Below are 19,130 nucleotides of genomic sequence, written 5' to 3' on the forward strand. Positions count from 1 at the left end.
CTAGCGGCAGGGAGACCCAGGTTCTAGTCCTTCCTTAGGCATGGAACCTGGCTGGGTGATTTGGGGCCAATCACTCTTTCTCAGCCCTGGACTAAAAAGTTGAAAAATATCTATCTACCAGCCCAAATTGGGCCAGGTCATAGATTAAAGATCATGCTTCATAACCTTCAATGAAGAGGCCTTCAACCTGCAGTGGATTGAGTTGGGTTGATTATATGTATCCTGTCTATATATCAACAAATATATTGTGGTTTCTATAAACATTACTATAGTTGTCTGTAATTTTTACATGATGCACCTTCTGCTTACAACTGTATTCTCTTGTATTTCTTTTGCCTAAAATTCAAGTATATAATTTTCTCTCATTTCTCTTCTAATATTTCTTACATCATACAGTAGATCTAGTTTCAGGCTGATAAGTCTATTATGAATTTGAAAATACAGTTTTCAAAGACAATGCATTTTGGAAGTGTCTCTTGACAAACCAGATCCTGCCCTCTTGCCTACCAGGGCAATTAAAGATCCTTGCTTTGAAATCCATATTAAGGTCACAGATATTATCTCTATAACCAGAGGACTAGGAAAGTCTTCTTTAAAAATCAGACTAAAGATTTCTAGATGGCCAAGTTCAGGTGTGAATTCCACATTCACACAATAAACCCATAGAATAGAAACATCCTTTTGGGGAAGAATTTGGGGGAAAGAAACCCCAACTACTGAAAAATGCTTGAAAGTATCAAAATGTCACAATGTATCCTTTCAAATTTAGAAAAACTCAATTGTAATATATTCAGCTAAGGCAAGAAAGAGATACCAGTGACACTTAATGTCCCAATCCTCTGCCAATTCATCACAGTAAATTGCCACTGAACTTAAAGTAACACTTATTTCCAAGTCAACAAGCATAGGATCAGGCTACAGCTGAGGTCAAGTTCTTAAATGAAAGAAACAATTACCATAATTGTTGCATGAATGGATTGTATAGAGCAATCCTATAAATGTCCACTCAGAAACAAATCCCATTTAGTTCAAAATAGCTTAGTCCTAGATGATAGAGACTTAAGCTCTTTCTTCTCAGAAAAGGCCCCACCCACCTCCCTGTGTGACTCCCCCAAGTGTATACTTCCCCTCCCCCCATGACCTATCACACACACGTCCACCTCTCTGGAACAGAACTTTAAAAAGGAAAGTGCACAATGCAAATGGAAGACACCTATTTGTATATAAACAATCCTTTATCCTTCAATAATTGGAGAGAAACGAAAGGGAGGGAAGGGAGAAGAGGAGAAACAGATTTTCATGCAGTAAATTAAAGATGAAATGTGCAGCAATCTTATTGCAAGATGCCATTTTGCTTTAAGAAACATGTTTATTGCACCATTTTTTAAATTTATTTTTTGGGAGGGGTTGGTCAAAGTTCAGAACCTCTCTGGTTGGCATCTCCTGGTCAGAGAGAAAGAGAGCAACAGGATGAGGGTGGAAAGGCATGGTTCTTCTGGCAGGATTTCCTTTGAAAGATGAGGTAAAAATGTTTCCAAATTTCTGGATTGGTTGGCGCCAAGACTTGTCCAGAAAGGGACCCAGCAAGGGCCATTTTTAAATAAATAAAATAAAATAAATAAAAGCCCACCCAACTTCCAAAGAGTTTAATCATAACAAGAGAAGCCAGGGAGGTGGCGTCAGGAGGGCTGGGCTGGGGCAGGATGGGATGTCTCTCCTTTCATCACAGGCCTGGATGAAAAGGAAAATAATTCACATTGATGGGAGATCAGGAAGAGGAAACCAAATTGAGGCACTCCTCCCTTACAAGGAAGGACTGGGTGCAGTCTGTAGCAATGCCACAGAACCGGGTGCCTCCTTCATCGGACAGTATTCAGCGTGTGGCCAACCCCGTAGGGGCTCAGAACAGAGCCTGTGTGTGGAAGCGAGGGCATCGGTGTCTTCCTTCCATCGGATCTGCAGGGCCTCTCCCTCTTGACAAAAGCTCCCTAGGCTGTTATTATACGGTCGTCACCCTCATGACAACTTCACGGCTGGAACCGGAGCCCCCACGATGTTCATTAGGCCGCAGGTGACTGAGAATGTGCAGAATTGTATAACCACAGTGATGGTTCAAAATAGTCCTAACCCGCTGGCCCCGCTGGGAGGTCCTCTCACTCCCTGAGGAGGGATTCGTCCGTGAATTCCGCCCCCCCGGCTTTGTGCTCCCGCCAATGGGTTCCCCCAGGTCCTTGGCTTTGTCATAATTCAGCACCTTCCACTGCTGATTCACTGCCTGCCAGCGCTTGAATATTCGATACACCGAGGAGCCTTCGTGAGTGATCAGACCTGTGGAAAGAGACGAGGGACAACTGTGATCCTTGTGTGGGCAAAGGGGAAAAACGGCTGTGCTTAGAGCACAAGACATTGCCTGATTCGCAAGAGAGTCAGCAACCAGCAGAAAAAATTATTTACAGGCTTGGAAATTAGATTCACCAAGGCCCCATAGTTTCATTTAATAGCTTCAAAAGTGGGGCCAGGACCAGGGAGTGGGTGGCTTTGGCTATATTGTTACTTCTCAGGCCAGTCCATCCCACAGTGTTATTGTAACAATTAAATGAAGGATGTGCACTGCCTTGAAGGCCTTGAGGAAAGGCAGGGTACAAATGCAATAATCAATCAATCAATCAATCAATCAATCAAGCTCACCCATCTTGCATGTTCAGTCAGTTGCCATGCAGGATAGAGAATTTCTCTAAATATTTCAGCCCTTCTTAGCTCCTGCAGGCCATCTCTCACACTGACTAGATACACATACTGTATGAAGCCACGTTTGGCTTGACCATGGGGCGATGAATAAGCCGAAACTGACTGGGTTCACGGTATATGCTAAGCTATCCTTTCCCCTTATTCCTTTGCTTTATTTCCAGCTGAACCTGTAGCAAAGCATGAGCACATGTTCTTTTTTTTTTAATTGCCATCTCTCCATTCTCTCTACTGGACTTCAGACTGTAAGCTCTTCAGAGCAAGAACTTGCCCTGGTCCCCCCACCCTTCCTGTAAAGTGCTGGAAGTGGCTATTCTGGCACTACCTACTTAGATGAATGAATAAATGAAATAAAGCTCAGGGCTGACAGGCTGATGTGTTGAATGCACTTGGGTAGCCCTTCTTTCTATTTCCATCTCCATCTTTACCCACATTTATCACTCTGCCACAAAACACCCATATCTCTCTGATCATTTATCTTCTGCTACTCACTTGTGTACATTCAGTTTTCACAGAGGAACAAAGCTCTGTTTCAGGATATGAGAGATCTAAAGATTTTCATACATTCTGAAGCCAAGAAAAATAATACAGAAATTTGGAAAAATTGAAGTATTTTTCTTCAGTACTCCTTATAGATTTAAAATCTCCTTGCTACTTTTTGAATATAAATTACATTATGCATAATTTGGTATGCTCCTAAAATCCTATTCTTTGGCATCTCCAGTTTAAGAATATAAGGATCGATTAATTTAAAAGTGTGAATACTGATTGATTTTGTCACAAAGCTTCTAATAAATAAGAATTCTATTACTATTAACATTGGCCAGGAAAATACAATACAAAGAGGTCTGAGGCACCTTAAAGACTATAGGCTGGATTGGGAAATTGAAAAAAAAAAAACTGCAGAAGAAGGCAATTGCAAATTACATCTGTAACATGCCAGGAAAGCTGCATGAATGTATCCGTGTAAGTCACCTGCAGCACTTAATTTTATTTCCTTAAAGACTACCACATTTATGATCACATAAACTTTTATGGATTACAATCCACTTAATGAACTACAGGGAATCCTTGTTTGGTGACTGTCCTGTACATTGAACATTCGACGTTACGACAGTGATGAAGAAGTAACTTTGCGACTAATCCTTGCATTTATGACCTTCGCGTGTCTATAAAGCAAAGGAAAGCTGCAGTAAGATTGTACAATTGTGATGTTTCACTTAGCGACTACTTCACTTAATGATCGAGTTGCTGATCCCAATTGTGGAGCCTAAATGAGGACTACCTGTACATGGATAATGGAACACTGAAGTGCTGCAAGTGCTTTGTTGTTGTTGCAACAGACTAACTTGGCTTCTCATCTAAAAATATATTACTGTAGCTACAATACAATTTGGTTTGATGAATTCAGTATTCCAATCGTTCAGTAAAGAAATGTATGTTTTCTTTCAGCTCCTTGACCTTCTCTGTTGTTTTACAGGGACAGGAAGCAGAGTTCCTTCCAACTTTAAGATCTGTTCTTCTGAGGAGGTGGGCTGCTGCAGGCCCCACTGTGTCCCACTGACCTGCACAACAGTGAACATGCATGCACCCAGAGTAAAATGGTAGTCAATTCTTGTTTTTCTCTTCTGAAAACTGCAGCGCCTAACTCCATCCCCAACCCTGGAGTATCTTGCAAGGATTGCATGTCCTTAGCATAAAATTTTAATGATCCTGGGCAAACAAAGTCTTCTGGTTGCAAAGTCCTAGATGTAACTTGTGGGCAGCAAAAGTGTGGAATGTAGATTTCATTCATTATTCTAAAAGAAAATATTCGTAATAGGTGTGGGAGCTTTCCCCCCATTTTTTTCCAGAAAACAAACACAAACTAACCTTCTCCCCACCTGATCTTTTTAGGGGGGAATCTTCATGTCTCTACAGCCAGATTTAAATCTCTTGCTCAACCAGAAAAACTGAGTTAGCCTTCAGCCAGTTACTATTTTTACTCAGCCTTACCCATTTTTCCGGACTTCTGTAAGGATAAAATATTAAGAATCTTTTAAACTACACCTACTCTTTAATATAGAACAGGAAGAAACTGAACATAAAAACTCATCCAAGTATTTTCTTCAGATAGACAAATGATTGAGGACATTTTTATGGCAAAACAGACTACTGAGGATTTCCTGACTAAATTGAGATTATATTTTGATGCTGGTGATTTCAAAAGTATCACTGAGATTTTATCATATCAGCCAAAATTATGTGGAATGGAAATTTAGTAGACTATCGTCCTTTGTGGATATCATTGGAAACTTCTGATTTATTTCCATTAAGGCCTTGGCAATTACTTGGGTCAATATATAGTAAAAGGGGCCTTTCATTTCTGGGACTGTTGGGTTGTAGATTGGATGGTTGATATTGAGGCTCATGAATACTTAATTTAATGGAAGAGGTCACTGACTTCTATCACACGGTCTTGTGAGTTGGGATCTTTTTGGAACAATATTTTAATACATGTTAAGTCGATTTATGGGGAAATCTTTTACTGTTAAAGATGTTAATGTTATTTTGGATTATGTTCCACAAAAGTGGAACTTGACTGTTTTTGAGAAACGTTGGCTACACTGGGCATGGGGAATTGCTAAGACAATTATTTTGAGAAATTGGAAAAATATTATTTGTATTATTTTATTATTATTATTCCAGACATTAAGAGTAATCTATCAAAAAATTTTTTTCTACTAATAAAAAAATGACATATGTTTCCCTTTGACACTGATTTCATGATATTTTACAATAATAGTCTTATTCTCTTTTAAACTTGAAATCTAATATATTGTTTAATACTTGATGTATAGGTGATATGCTTAGATTGTTTATAATTTTTCCTTTTCTCTGTTTTGTTTGTTATTTATCACTAGTTACATTCTATTTAGTTTTGTTTTTGTATTATTTTGTATTTAGGGTTTTTGTTGTTGTTTGTTGTATTTTGTGTGCTGTTTAAAAATGCATAACAAAATGTGATAATTGGGGCAGCATATGAAGGCTGTAAAATATGTAAATAAATAATTGTGGATTTAAAAACATCTTGTAAGCCAAACATAGTCCATAATATAGAATAGGAAGAAATTGAACGTTAAAAAATCATCCAAGTATCTGACATCAACACTGGCATAATACAATAATTCTACTTGTTATAAGTTCTAATGACGGTGAAGAGATAACTGATAATTGTTCTGTTACAAAACCTCTGCTTTAGAGGAACTGCCACCAAGCCTTAGATGGACTCACCTACTCTATGATTATTAGCACAAATTATGGAAAAAATAATGAACATTTACAGTTTTCAATTACAAACATCTATTTTGCATGCATAGGGAATTGGTATAAAATTAATTCTTCAAGTTTAAATATTGATGAGAAATGCAGATTTGCTGAACTATCTGTAATTAAAGACTCGCTGAACAGTATAACCCTATGCACGTTTGCTTTTAAATACTGTGCTAAGAGTACAGAAAGCCCCACTCAACTCTCTTTATATAAATAAATGGAATAATCAGAATGTTTAATCAGAACTTTTCCAAGATTCAGTCACTAGACGAGACAGCATGTAATATAATTCAACAAGTGAAATTGACTTTTGTGTTTTTCTGTGTTCAGAGGGACAACACGCAATGGCAATCATCTGAGCACTCTGCCATCCCCCACGGTGGGTCATTACCATGCGACACTGGCCACAGTTGCATCAATGGGAAACAGAAGTCATTCATTTATTTCCCAGTGATAGCCCATGGCTCCTTCTCACAAGGGTCTGCCTGTTATCCTGCCCATCTCGCCAGAGCTCATCCGTCAGTGCCATAAACCTGGCTCAGCCTCTTTAGTGAAAGTCACCAGCTTCCAATTCAAAACGGGGTTCTCTCTAATCGAGGGTGTGTCGCGCTAAAGGTAAAACATCCAGTCATCTGCCGAGAAACCCACCAGCAACTACCGCACAGGGTGCATTGAGGGCAAATTATTAGGACTGTGTATGCTTCAAAAATTGGCCTTATATTCTCCATTACGCGTCTTAATTATATCTAGAAAAATTAATAATGATAATAATAAAAAAACAAAAATGATTCAGACTTCAGAAAAGGGAAGCACCTTTTTGTCATCCATTAAAGCAGCTCAACTTTTTTCAACTTTTAGGCTTGCCTGAGAAAAAGAAGGCACTCTTTTGAGGAATCTACTTCTTAAAGTTAATACAATTCTTCAAGCAGCCAATTAATGCAGTTAAATAATATTTGTAATCAATAATAAATACTTTTAAAAGTCACTCATTTCTATGGAAATATCTGGGGGGGTATTCTTTCCATAGAAATTAATGACTCTTAAAAGTATGTATTATTGATTACAAATATTTGTACGTTAAATTATAATTTAAATAATTAAAGGACTTTGGCTGAATTACTGACAATGTCAATAATGATGATAAAGTAAGCCTTCAGTTTAATAGATCTTGGTTTAGAAGATTTTGGATGCAAAACACCAAATTTTATACCCATGCTTTCTTGCATGTCTCAAATGCCATTTTACACATCTTTAAAATGCACAAATTACCAGAGAGTACTCTTGTCTAAATTCTTATTTGGATTTAATGGGCATTTTGCTTTAATGGATACCCCTTCTACCCTGTTAGGTTGTCAAATTGAGGGTTTACTGTAATGCTACTATTAATAATAATGTGGCAAGACTCATCAAGAACTTTTTAAAAATCCTGAATGCACCACATTCATTTCTTTGTGTTTAGAGACACAAATGGGACATGATGGCCTCTAAACACAAATAAATAAATGCGGTGCATTCAGGTTTTTTTTTTATTCCACAGTTTCATTTGTACCCACTTCATCTGTGGAATAAAAGTAATGCTGCTCTCTACAGAGACAGCAAAAAAGGTGCATGCATTACATGCATGGAAATGCTAAACTCTCCTCCACCCCGAGCCGATCTCCCAATTGTCTGTGTTTTCCAACCCCCTATCATTTTATTTTCTACTACTCAACTGGGTGCTAGGGAAGGACAAAGAGACTAAGCAAGAGTCCAGCATTTCCCCTGTCCTCAAAAATTGGAAGTGTTTTTTTCTTCCCTTTTATACCCAGATTGTTTTGTTGCCACCATATTTAGTAATGGTAAAAAAGAATCTATCATACATGTCTCTGAAAATAAACCTGGGAGTTTTGCACACTAATGTTTGCTTGCTTCAGAAGGAAAAAAACACACTGCAGAAGGATTGAAATAAATAATAATAATAATAATAATAATAATAATAATAATAATAATAATAATTAAAATTAAGAGTTGACAGGAACTTCTGTTACAGCTTTAATATTTAAGAAGCCCAGTGAACATGCTGGAGCGCCAGGCACTTGAAGAAAGGCACTTCCCTTCTCTATCACTTTCTGGAATGACCATGTGGCCACATGATATTGTAAGGTCACATGATCATTCCAGGAACCATGATTCCCAATTCCTCCCCAGCCCATCCAGGGCTACCAGATCAGGGTGGCAAAACTCTAGCTGACGGTTACATGGTGTCCAAGAGAGTTTTGTGTAACTTTTTGCTGCCATCCAGCTGTGGTCTGGATTCTTACAGCCCTGATCTGGTCGCCCTGCCCATGCGGTCTTGAAATATTCAAGACTCTTCCCCCACCACAACGCTATGCATTTTGCCTGCTTGAAAGTACTAGAGTGAGAATTGTAGCATTTCTATCTGCCAGGGATTTCAAGGGAGGTGATTGGCGCACTTACGCCTGTCATGATGGACTATTTGGCACATAAGGGTAAAGCAGAAGTGAGGGGGAAGATGGAACCAGAAGGTTGTGCCATGGATGAGAGTGGGCAGCAGAGAAGGGCGGGGTGATTTGTAAACTAAACGATGACATGCCAGCCTAGATGACAGACGGTTTCTCCTTTCTCCAGCGATGGGCCATGTGTTCAGCTCTGAAGGCCTCAACAGAAATATTTTGCAAATTCTAAGCCTATGACTCAGTTGCATGATGTAGCATCATACATATTAATATTAGGAATGTGCATGCGTCACAAGAAGAAGTGCTTCTGATCTCTCACAAGCACAGCTCTCCTCTGCTACACTTTGAAAGAGCCGAATCTTTTGCAGGCGATCACTGAACCTAAAAAATAAAATACGCCACTGCTTTAAGAGTCCTCTGGGTTCTTAAAGTAACAGCATCTTTTTTTTTTCAGGCCCACCCAGAAGCCTGAAAAATGCTGGGCTCCTTTAACGACTGTTAAATGTACTTCTTAAATGTTCCTATAAACGATAAAGTCTCCAGCTCGAGCTCAACTCTGGTGAATTCATAGATGCATCCATGCAGTTTCTTTGGCAACAGTATGGTAGTGGTTTGCCATTGCCTTCTTTCGGGATTGTTTTTAATTTTACAATTTAGCCTATAGCTTGGAGGTTTCCTGGTGGTCTCCCGTCCAAGCCCTACCCAGGTCCAACACCATTCAGTTTTCTGAGATCTGCTAAGATTGGCTAGGTGCTGCCACCTAGCTGGGTAATTTTTCTATATTTTTAAAAAATTAAGTGTCTTTGTGTTTCTTTCTTCTAAGCATCCAAGTTCCTCCAGCTTTCTCTGGAAGTCGGGAATGTGTTTGTGAAACTAAAAGACGCTTCTTATTCTGACAAAGCTGACCTTGATCCTAGAAAAAGCAAAAGCAACCTCAGAAGTATATATTACTTAATCCTAAAATAAAAGGCAGTGGCTTTGGACATAGTAAGGAAGCTCGGTGTTTTAAATCCCTTATTTTAGGCTGCAAATGCCCCCAAAGAATCACCAATTTATATCCTCTCTTCACATGTTGGAGGGCTGGCCCTGTTTAGCAAATTTGAATCTTAGGACTGAGTTTAGGCACTGTGAAAATTCTGTATGAAAAACAGCTGAATTCTGCATTGTATCTAAATTATGAAAGAATGCACATTGGTATATTTTGCTTTATTTTTAAGAAGGGGAGAGGATCTTGGAACTAACCGATGAAAATCGGTTCATTGGTTCAGTCCCTGTCTCTTCTAGAATTATCCAGATGTAGTTATCTATATATTAAGGGCTTGTGATTGAGATATAGATATATGTATATGTTCTGGAGATGAATTAGAGATCTTCTGAAAGTTAACCCTCTGAACCAGAACCAGAACCAGCTGCATTGGCATGGTCTGGAGGAGGAACAGAACACTGTATAGTGGTTTTCAAGGTGCTGAGTTCAGAATATGGGATGGTTGCATAAAATGCAAACATGCAAAGAACTCATAACCTTCAAAGTTATTTAAAAATGCAAAAGAGAGGACAAAAACAAAAACACGATCATGCACAGCAGCAAATTGTTGCAATCTCAAGCTCAAGCAGACCGCAGTAAAAACAGGTCTGTCAAGGAGTACTTTCTCACTCTGAAGCACACACTGCCCATCCTAATTTCATCCAGCATGCCTCTATACCAGTGTTTCTCAACTGTGGGAACTTTAAAACGTGTGGACTTCAATTCCCATGGCTGGCTGGGGAATTCTGGGAGTTGAAGTCCACACATCTTAAAGTTCCCACGGTTGAGAAACACTGCTCTATACACTTAAGACTGTTCCTAGGAGACATTCCAGGAAACCTGGACTTCTCTAATAACTACGGTACAAATCTGCTGAAATCCGCTCTCATATTCCTTTGCTTTGAGTTTCACAGGACCATCAGAGGACGTGAGAAATCGCACCTCTCTGCCTGTAGCATCCTCTGCTTGTGCCACTGGGAGCAGTAACCTTGTCCAGTCATTTTCCAAGCACCAAGAGGGGGCTGGGGAAAAGGAAGCTCTCACCTATGCAGACAATGTCCATAAAACCATACATCCCGTAGCAGATCTGGAAGAGCAGGTCCTGCCGCTGCCACTTGGCCGAGGGGCTGAGGGATGACCAAATCAGCCAGGAGATGCTAGCAATGAGGAAGAGGGAACCCAGGATGATGGCTGCAATTTGCACCTTTTCAATCACCGTCAGGGAAATTGCCTGCCACTGTAGGGAGAAAACAAGCCAAAAGGGTTAATCCTGGCTGGTTACTCTTGTGGATTCGATGGGCATCCCTACCCTGTAGGACTGAGAGAGACCGAATCTGAAGATGCCCATTCACCACAGAGGCTGTGCAAGTTAGCAGAGTAATTCTAATGCTACTTTCTTTCTCATTCTAATTGCAAGCTCTCTTTGGGTTTCTTCTCTTTGTTGTAATGTGGGAGAGGCCGAGGCCCTCCAGAGCAGTGTTTCTCAACCTTGGCCACTTGAAGATATGTGTGGACTTCAACTCCCAGAATTCCCCAGCCAGCAATGCTGCCTGGGGGCTTCTGGGAGTTGAAGTCCACACATCTTCAAGTGCCAAGGTTGAGAAACACTGCTCCAGAGATTGCTGAAGCATCCATTACTGGGGCTACAAAGACATTCAGCCACATCTTGAGCGCCACCAACTCTTTATCCCTCCCCGTCATACTGAACCCCCTGCAAATGTCAAAATCATTAATTCTAGAATTTGAGGGTGGTGTTTCTTTGCACAAAAGTGAGAGCATGCTTGTGCATAAAGCTGATCAGGAAGCCACAAGCTTTGCTGTTATCCATACCAAAGGGTGTATTTGGATCCTCTGATCCTTTGGGAGGTTAGCCTGTGCCCATGCGATGTTGTAGCTTTTGTTGTTGTGGGTATTACACAACTAGGTTTAAGTGTTATGGATCTGGGGTTGCAGGTATTGTTGTCATTGTTTATCTTTTCATGTTCTTATGTGCTGTTAGTTGTTCAGAGTTGCTGTGGTGAGTTGGGCAGCCACACAAACTGCCTAAATTAGATCAGTACATACATATTTGCATGGTAGGTTGTGGCTTGGTCTCCCCTAGTCAACTTTCAGCACTGGAGCCCACTGCTGCAACTCCTATATTCTTTGCATATATATTATTTTTTAAAACTCTTACAGTCCCTTCCTTGAGAAAGGAGCAGGGTAGGGAGGCAGGAAGCAGCTTCCCTCTGAACAGCTTGTCCCTGGAGTTAAGGACAAGGATTGATGTTGCCAAGCAAACTGTCTGCCTGTGCATGACTCAGGACCAATTCATTTCTTTTGTCACCGGGGAGTCACTACAACACAACACTTTTGCCTGTCGCTTGGTACAGTTTTTCCCTCTCCATTCACCCCTTACATGGAGCTGGAATTCACCAGATGGGAGGCCATGCAGAGAAGACTGTACCCAGAATTGATGGAGAGGGTTTTGCTATATCACGACAAAAAATAAAGGCTACATATGAGATTTCTCCGGCCTGAATGTTGCCTGCCAGAGTCTGTTGCACTTGCTGATGAGAGCCCAGAAGCACAGGCAGATCCCTCTTGATCTGCCAAGATCCCTTCCGGGGAGAGACTCCTGGTGGAGGTCTCCCCCGACTGCCGCTGCTGATACATTTGGAGTGAATGACAGCTCCAAAGCTGAACCTGCTCCCTCCGGGCAGTGACTCCAGCAGGGTTTGGGGCTGCTAAGGGTAGTGTATAGGTGGGGGAATGGGAAAGGCAAGAAGGAAGGGAGATGTACATCCAATAACACAGACATTTCTGGGGTACCTTCTCATCTTGCCCCATATCTCAGAGGGGAACAGATGGAGTAATAGCTGGATGTGATGGTAACTGTGTGTGTGAGAGAGAGAGGGAGAGGGAGAGGGAGAGGGAGAGGGAGAGAGAGAATGGGTGTGTAAGGCACCCGGGCCAGAGGTACTTTGCCTACCATCCTCTGCTCTTGATTCCCCCATCTCTCCCTCCAACCACTGGCCTGTCCCTAACACTGGTCGCCAGGCAGGGCTTACCTGCAGCGGATTCTTTGTGCTAATGGCTAAGACCTGGTACTTGAAATAGCACAGCTCACAGCTCCAGGAGCCCCTCTCACTGATCCAGCGAATCAAGCAAGGCTGGTGGGTGCAGCGGACGGAACCATCACAGCGACAGGGGCTGAGCAGCTCCCCCTGCAAGAAAAGACAGTTGGAAGGGTCACATTAAAGCAGGGCCTCCTTTACTGCTTACAGCAGAGGAACAGACTCTGTGGTCCTGCTGCTGGACTCCTAGTCCCAGCATCCCCAATAATGATCCAGGCTAGTTGGGGATGATGGGAGTTGGCATCTGGTGCCATCTGGAAAGCCACCATTCCCCATTCCTGACCTATACCCGGTTCCTCCCAGGCCTTGGATAATACCTCCCATCATCCCAAGCACGCCCAGGACCAATCTAAACAAACGATCCCCTCAAAGCCCACCAAGGGGATTCTGGGCAATAAGGCATGTCTCTAGGCTGGCTGTCCATTAGCCCTGTTTCATTGTTTTTTTTAAGTGGCTTGTTAGTTCTACCTGCTTAATGTGCTGCTAGGCGAACCAGAAGAGCAATTAGCATCAATATTTCAGACCTGCTTGCAGGAAGTATTAATGATGCTTTATGGATATAAGCCTCAGAAAGGAAATTGCTGTGGGTTCCTGTCAAATGGAGGACAGGAGCAAAGGGGTCACCAACAGTTCTCTCATCATGTTTCAGATACGAACGATCACCTTCTGAATCCCATTACTCTGAGTGTAGCAACAAAAAGGGGACCAAGTAAAAAAGACTAGAAGCCATTGACTGGAGTCATCCATTTGTAAAGCAAAAATGACACACACACACACACACACACACACACACACTTATTTACTTAAGCCACTAGACACTTTTACTCTGAAGGAAGAACACGTGCGATGGACCTCTGTCCATACTGCATTCCGTTCCGGCATCCTGCTAAAAAATATCTCCTAACATGAACAAACAGGATACAACAAGAGTTATTGGACTTCAGAATTTAAAGAGGTAGGAGCCAGAGATTTTATTGGGGACAGCTTCACAGATATGCCTTTACCACACAGGTAACACACAAATGATCCCACACACGTACACAAACTCATCGTTTATTAATGTTGTCCACAATAATAACGGATAACAGAAATGAAGCAGAAGAATTACAATTAAAATTAGAATCGTGTCTTACTTGCTCTGAAGGGGGGAAAAAAACTCCCCCTTCAGAGCCACAAACTATTGGAAAGGAAAGCATTTTTGAATAACTCAATGACTAACTGAATTACTAACTCCCTCTGTGGGATTTGTGAAAGTCTAGGCTTCTGTTCGGCTTCAGATAAATAGGAAGATGAGGGACAGGATAAAGGGTAAAGGGGAGCAAAATATGGAAAGAGAAAGGGGGTATTTATTTCCATTTGTCAACCGGGCAAGGAGTTAAAAGCTTCAGGTCAGAAAAGCAATTGCTGTATGTGTAGTCATAGCACAGGTGAAGTCTAATTGGTTCCCAGATAGAATATGAATTCCATGTGCAATCATACATCATAACAGCACAAGAATATACTGCAACTTGTCTACCAACACTACGAAGCCAGAACTAACTCTGGCTTCTCATTACGCACACAATGCCATGATGTTAGACCTTTGCGAAGCCTCAAAAGGGCCCTTGGCTTTGAATGTACCTTCAATGAGGTGCCCTTTTGAAGCCATTCTGCCAAGCAAAGTTGCACTCCACTTTCAGGTATTGTAACAGAGCCACTGCCGTTCATTAAAACAAGTGCTTGGTTAACCGGGCTCTGGAGTTGGCCACTCTGCAAAGTGATGCGGCTTCATACAGCTTAGTACACATATTGTAATGCACGTTTCCAGCCTGGGTTCTGGAGGCCTCAAGAATGCCTCCTTCTGTACATTCATGAAGGATAACTCTATTGACGGCTATTAGCATGATGGTTACACATTTTGAGGGCTAAAAACTTCTCAGAGCCAGTGGTTGCAGAACATGGGCAGCAGGATCATGTCCTGTTTGTAGTGTCTGCTGGCATTTGGTTAGCAACAGGATGCTAGACTAGATGAGTTTCTGGTTTGGTCCCACATAACTTTGCTTTTTCTCTTATTTCTCCTTGTATATTAAGCATGATCAGGTGTGCTCCTATTTGTTGTTTGCCTCTAATTGTTCTTTGATTATTGTCCCACCTTTCATCTAGCAGCTCAAAATGGCATCCACAGACCTCCTTCCTCCGATTTTATCCCTGCAGCAGCCACTCTGTGAAATGTGTTGAGTGGAAAGAGAGGATCTGGCTCAAAGCTGCTTCATGAGCTTCTACAGCTGAGAATGGACTTGGCCTTGAATTTCCTTGGTCTCTTCCAATACACTAACCTTCATACCACACTGGCACTCAACGCTTTCTCCATAATAGCGCTTTCCTGTTAACTTTTATTTCTAAAGAAAGCTGAATGCACTAGTTTGCCTCTGAACTTTAGCCAGTTAGTTACAACCCTTAGGCCAGTGTTTCTCAACCTTGGCAGCCTTAAGATGTGTGGACTTCAACTCCCAGAATTCACCAGCCAGCCAGTCCACACACCTTAAAGTTGCCAAGGTTGAGAAACAGGCTTTCAGGAAGACCCAAAGTAGCACCCCTGGCGTAACTGACACTGGCTTTATTTTCATTCTTTGTCACTTATCCGTTCCAATGAATTATATCAGGATCATAATGCTTTATCATGATTCTCACCCTCTTTTACTTTTAAACTGTAGGTAAAGGTAAAGGTTTCCCTTGACATTAAGTCCAGTCGTGTCCGACTCTAGGGGGCGGTGCTCATCTCCATTTCAAAGCCGAAGAGCTGGCATTTGTCCGTAGACAATTCCGTGGTCATGTGGCCGGCATGATTACACGGAACGCCGTTACCTGCCTGCTGGAGTGGTACCTATTAATCTACACACATTTGCATGTTTTCGAACTGCTAGGTTGGGAGGAGCTGGGACTAGCAACGGGAGCTCACCCCGTCACGCGGATTCGAACCACCGACCTTCTGATCGGCAAGCTCAGCAGCTCAGCGGTTTAACCCGCAGCACCACCGTGTCCCTAAACTGTAGGTAGCTTCAAAAGTCTACAAAAAGAGCAATACACAGTATACATGTTTTACAAATAAAATGCTATAACCAAGTGGGACAAAACACACAGATTTCATCCTTTCTAGGAAAAAAGAAAATGTTGCAGTGGAACCAGTCTAAGCAGTCTTGGGAAAGTTGTCAACTTGATCTGCCTTATGTGGGAAGTATGAACCAAACACAAATTTATAAATTTATAACAATTTGCAAACATAAATTGGGCTTCAGCTCCTCAGCCCCCTGCAAACAAGGCTGCCTTTGTCCTGAATCCACTCAGTACCAAACCTGCGGCTTGGTGCCTTCAGCTTGCTGCCTTCCCAGCTGGATAGCAGAGAGTCATGGGAGTGAACACATCTGGAAGGAACCAGCTTGGAAAAGCAGTCATACTCAACCTCAGTACGCCGTGTAATATCACTGCTTCATGAGCTGCACTGGCTCCCAGCTGGCTTCCAGATGAAATTGAAGATGCTGGTTATTGCCTATTGTGAGGCGTACAGAGATGGCCTTGAAGAAAATATGCAGGCGGCAACTGTTAGGTAAACATGAATTTAGCTTGGAAAAACCGGAAGGCATGGGGAAAAGACCTCAAGATTGCCCTCATCTTATCACTCTTTGGTATAAGAGGGAGGGAAAAGAAAACTGTTATGATTTCAAGATTCTGTTATTATAGCCTAAATCAATAAAGTTCTAGTATTTCTCATGGTATCTGTTTCCTGAGCAGATGTAGCTTGGAGGGCTGACACCTCTGAAGGTCTACACGGCACAGGACTGGTTATTTGTGGGACTGTTTTCTCTGATTTTCTGCCCATTCCGCACACTCTGATAAGGTAGAGGTGTGAGTTTTCCACTGTGGCTCCTGCCCCCTGGAATTACCACTCCCCACCCTCCAACAGACAGGTGTCCCTGACCTTGTGGCCTTTTAGAAAGGCGTTAAAAACTTGGTGTTGGGGCCAGGATGACAGGAGATCCTGGCTTGTGAAGTGTAGTGGATGCTGAGAGTTCTTGATAGTCTCTTAATTGTTGTTGTTGTACTTTTAACTGTCATTGAATTTTTGGTTTTTACAGATGTATGCTCCCCCGAGTCACACTTATGTGAGTTGGGCATCCATATAAATTTCATAAATAAATAATTGTTTTTGTCAAGTCATGTATTTATTCTTGACCTATTGTTTGGTTACCACCAGAACACACTAAAGGATCATGCTCTCCTACTTCACAATTGTTCAGAATGAACTCAAAGAAAGCAATCAGTAAGTCACTCCTGTGTCACAGCAACTGGCCAACCATTAGCCCTGTTCCTTCTGTCCATGACATAAGGGGGTCAGGCATTCAAGGATGCTGCATAAACCCCAATACATGTTATGTGTCTGGCTTGGAACTTGGAATATGGAAGGTGCTAGATTATGCAGAAGCTCAACCATGCACATTCTTGAATGCACAGATCAGAGTTGATCAGAAAGTTTGAAGGCAAGGTAGTACTTTTTTTTTTTTTAATCGTATGGCATAGCAGTTTGGTGTTCATGCTTTTTTCTTGCTGGGAAATCCTTGTGAGGTCCAGCAGCCAGATGTGTCGACTATCTCGCCGTGACAATTCACGTTGCCTGGGGTGCACCACGAGGAGGCTAGTCTACATTGCACCGAGTTGGGCTGAGAGAGAGGGACTGGCCCAAGGTCACCCAGCCAGCTTTCATGCCTAAGGCAGGACTAGAACTCACAGACTCCTGGTTTCTAGCCCAGAACCTTAACCACTAGACCAGACTGGCTCTATACTGGCAATATAGTAGTAGCACTATATTGACCTTACAGAAACTGATCAGAATTATAGCTGAATCTCAGTATAACTAGGAATAGCCTAAAGTGAAGGGCAACATGGCCCATACACAATTCTCCCTTCCAACAGGTTGTTCCCACTTCTTACTGCCTGCTACCCAGCTTCACTCTACCCAACAATAGGGCCAGCCATGAGAGGGGCATAATGCCTTCTTCCTACCTCTAACCATCACTATCTAGCTGAACACATGAATACAGCTATTGTCATCCAAATAAGTCTTACTACTTCTTTTGAGGCCGAGGGCAATCTGCATCTAATAAAATCAAATTTAATTAAATGGGAAAGTCAAATGTTACAGTGCAATTTTCATAATGATTCAGCTCATGTCAGGGTTGGTTGCAGAATGCGCCTGACAAAAAACCCACAGCCTCTCGGCATCTCCTCCCTTCTCTTACCACTCAAATAATTAAAGCCTCTGATAGAAATCCTAGAGACGTAGAGCCTTTTCACACATTACTCAGCAGCAAACTCCAGTCTGTTCCTAAAAATATACTTGACAAGCAGCTGCAGATATCTCTGTGGCTTCCTAATGAAAGTATGTTTGTAAACTTAAGTTTGCCCCTATTTGTTTTTCACACTTTGCTTCCCCAAGGAAACATCAAAGAGAGCCTTTCCCACCTGGCACCTTGTAGATGTGTCAGGACTGCAAACCCCAAAATTCCTAGCCAGCCAGCCAGCCAGCCAGCCAGCCAGCCAGCCCAAGGCACAGACTGTTACTAAGATGATTAACTTGTGTCTCAGCTTCATACATTTCACTTGTGCTGATGGTGCTGACAGTGTTCACGTAAGGCAGTGTTTCTATTAGAAGTACGTATGTAGAGGGGGGGTTTTCCGTTCAGAGGATGAAAATCTGTTCTGAAGCCCTGGGCTCCATCTCAGGTGCTGAACTTCTATGCGCACAAAATGCCTCCATGTAGAAAGCAGGGAAGCGGGGAGGTTAAACTTCTTCCTGGTACTGCATCCTCTACAAGCAAAACTCCAGATGGCCATTAAATGGCAGCAAGGAGACAGAGAAAACTTGAATGGTTATCTAGATTTTGGCAACCCAAATCAAATCTTTATTACAGTCATAGGCCACATAAGGCAACCCAAATCTGGTAGCCCTATGAGAGCTGCTCTCGAGGATGGAAGGTTAGCATGTGCTGCTGAGTTTCTTTTTTTATCTGTTCAATCATGTCCGATTCTCAGAGACTGCCTGGACAAGTCCCTGCAGTTTTCTTGGCAAGGTTTTTCAGAAATGGTTTGCCATTGCCTGCTTCCTAGGGCTGAGAGAGAGTGACTGGCCCAAGGTTGCCCAGCTGGCTTTATATCTAAGGCAGGGCTAGAATTCACGGTCTCCCCGTTTCTAGCCCGGTGCCTTAAGCACTACACCAAACTGGCTCTTCACCCTTAACATGCTGCTGGTAAAGCACTGCACATAGGATATATTTGAACTCTAACCCCTCCTTTCATATGTTCAGTTTGGTGATAATTTTATTTAACTGGGGTAAAATTAAAGATCTATCCTAAACGTTTAAACATTTCGCTAAACATTTCTGTACAATAAGGCTCAAAAACATGTGAACATGGATGTATCTTTACCTACATAGGGTTATTTGC

The 19,130-nt window shown here is 42.0% G+C and overlaps 1 protein-coding gene across 1 annotated transcript in view; it reads right to left on the reverse strand.

Moving 5' to 3' along the window:
• Window positions 1-1,272: 1,272 nt before the first annotated feature.
• The window catches only part of MARCHF9 (membrane associated ring-CH-type finger 9), a 35,087-nt gene continuing 17,229 nt past the window's right edge, over window positions 1,273-19,130 (reverse strand). Inside the window, exons 2-4 of the mRNA XM_063293800.1 lie at window positions 12,588-12,743; window positions 10,582-10,774; window positions 1,273-2,328 (exon numbers count right to left, since the gene is read on the reverse strand). Of these exons, the coding sequence (XP_063149870.1) occupies window positions 2,000-2,328; window positions 10,582-10,774; window positions 12,588-12,743 (678 nt within the window). The 3' untranslated portion in view covers window positions 1,273-1,999. The remainder of the gene's footprint in view (window positions 2,329-10,581; window positions 10,775-12,587; window positions 12,744-19,130) is intronic.

The sequence above is a fragment of the Candoia aspera genome, chromosome 2 (genome assembly GCF_035149785.1).
Source record: "Candoia aspera isolate rCanAsp1 chromosome 2, rCanAsp1.hap2, whole genome shotgun sequence".
Taxonomy (NCBI): domain Eukaryota; kingdom Metazoa; phylum Chordata; class Lepidosauria; order Squamata; family Boidae; genus Candoia; species Candoia aspera.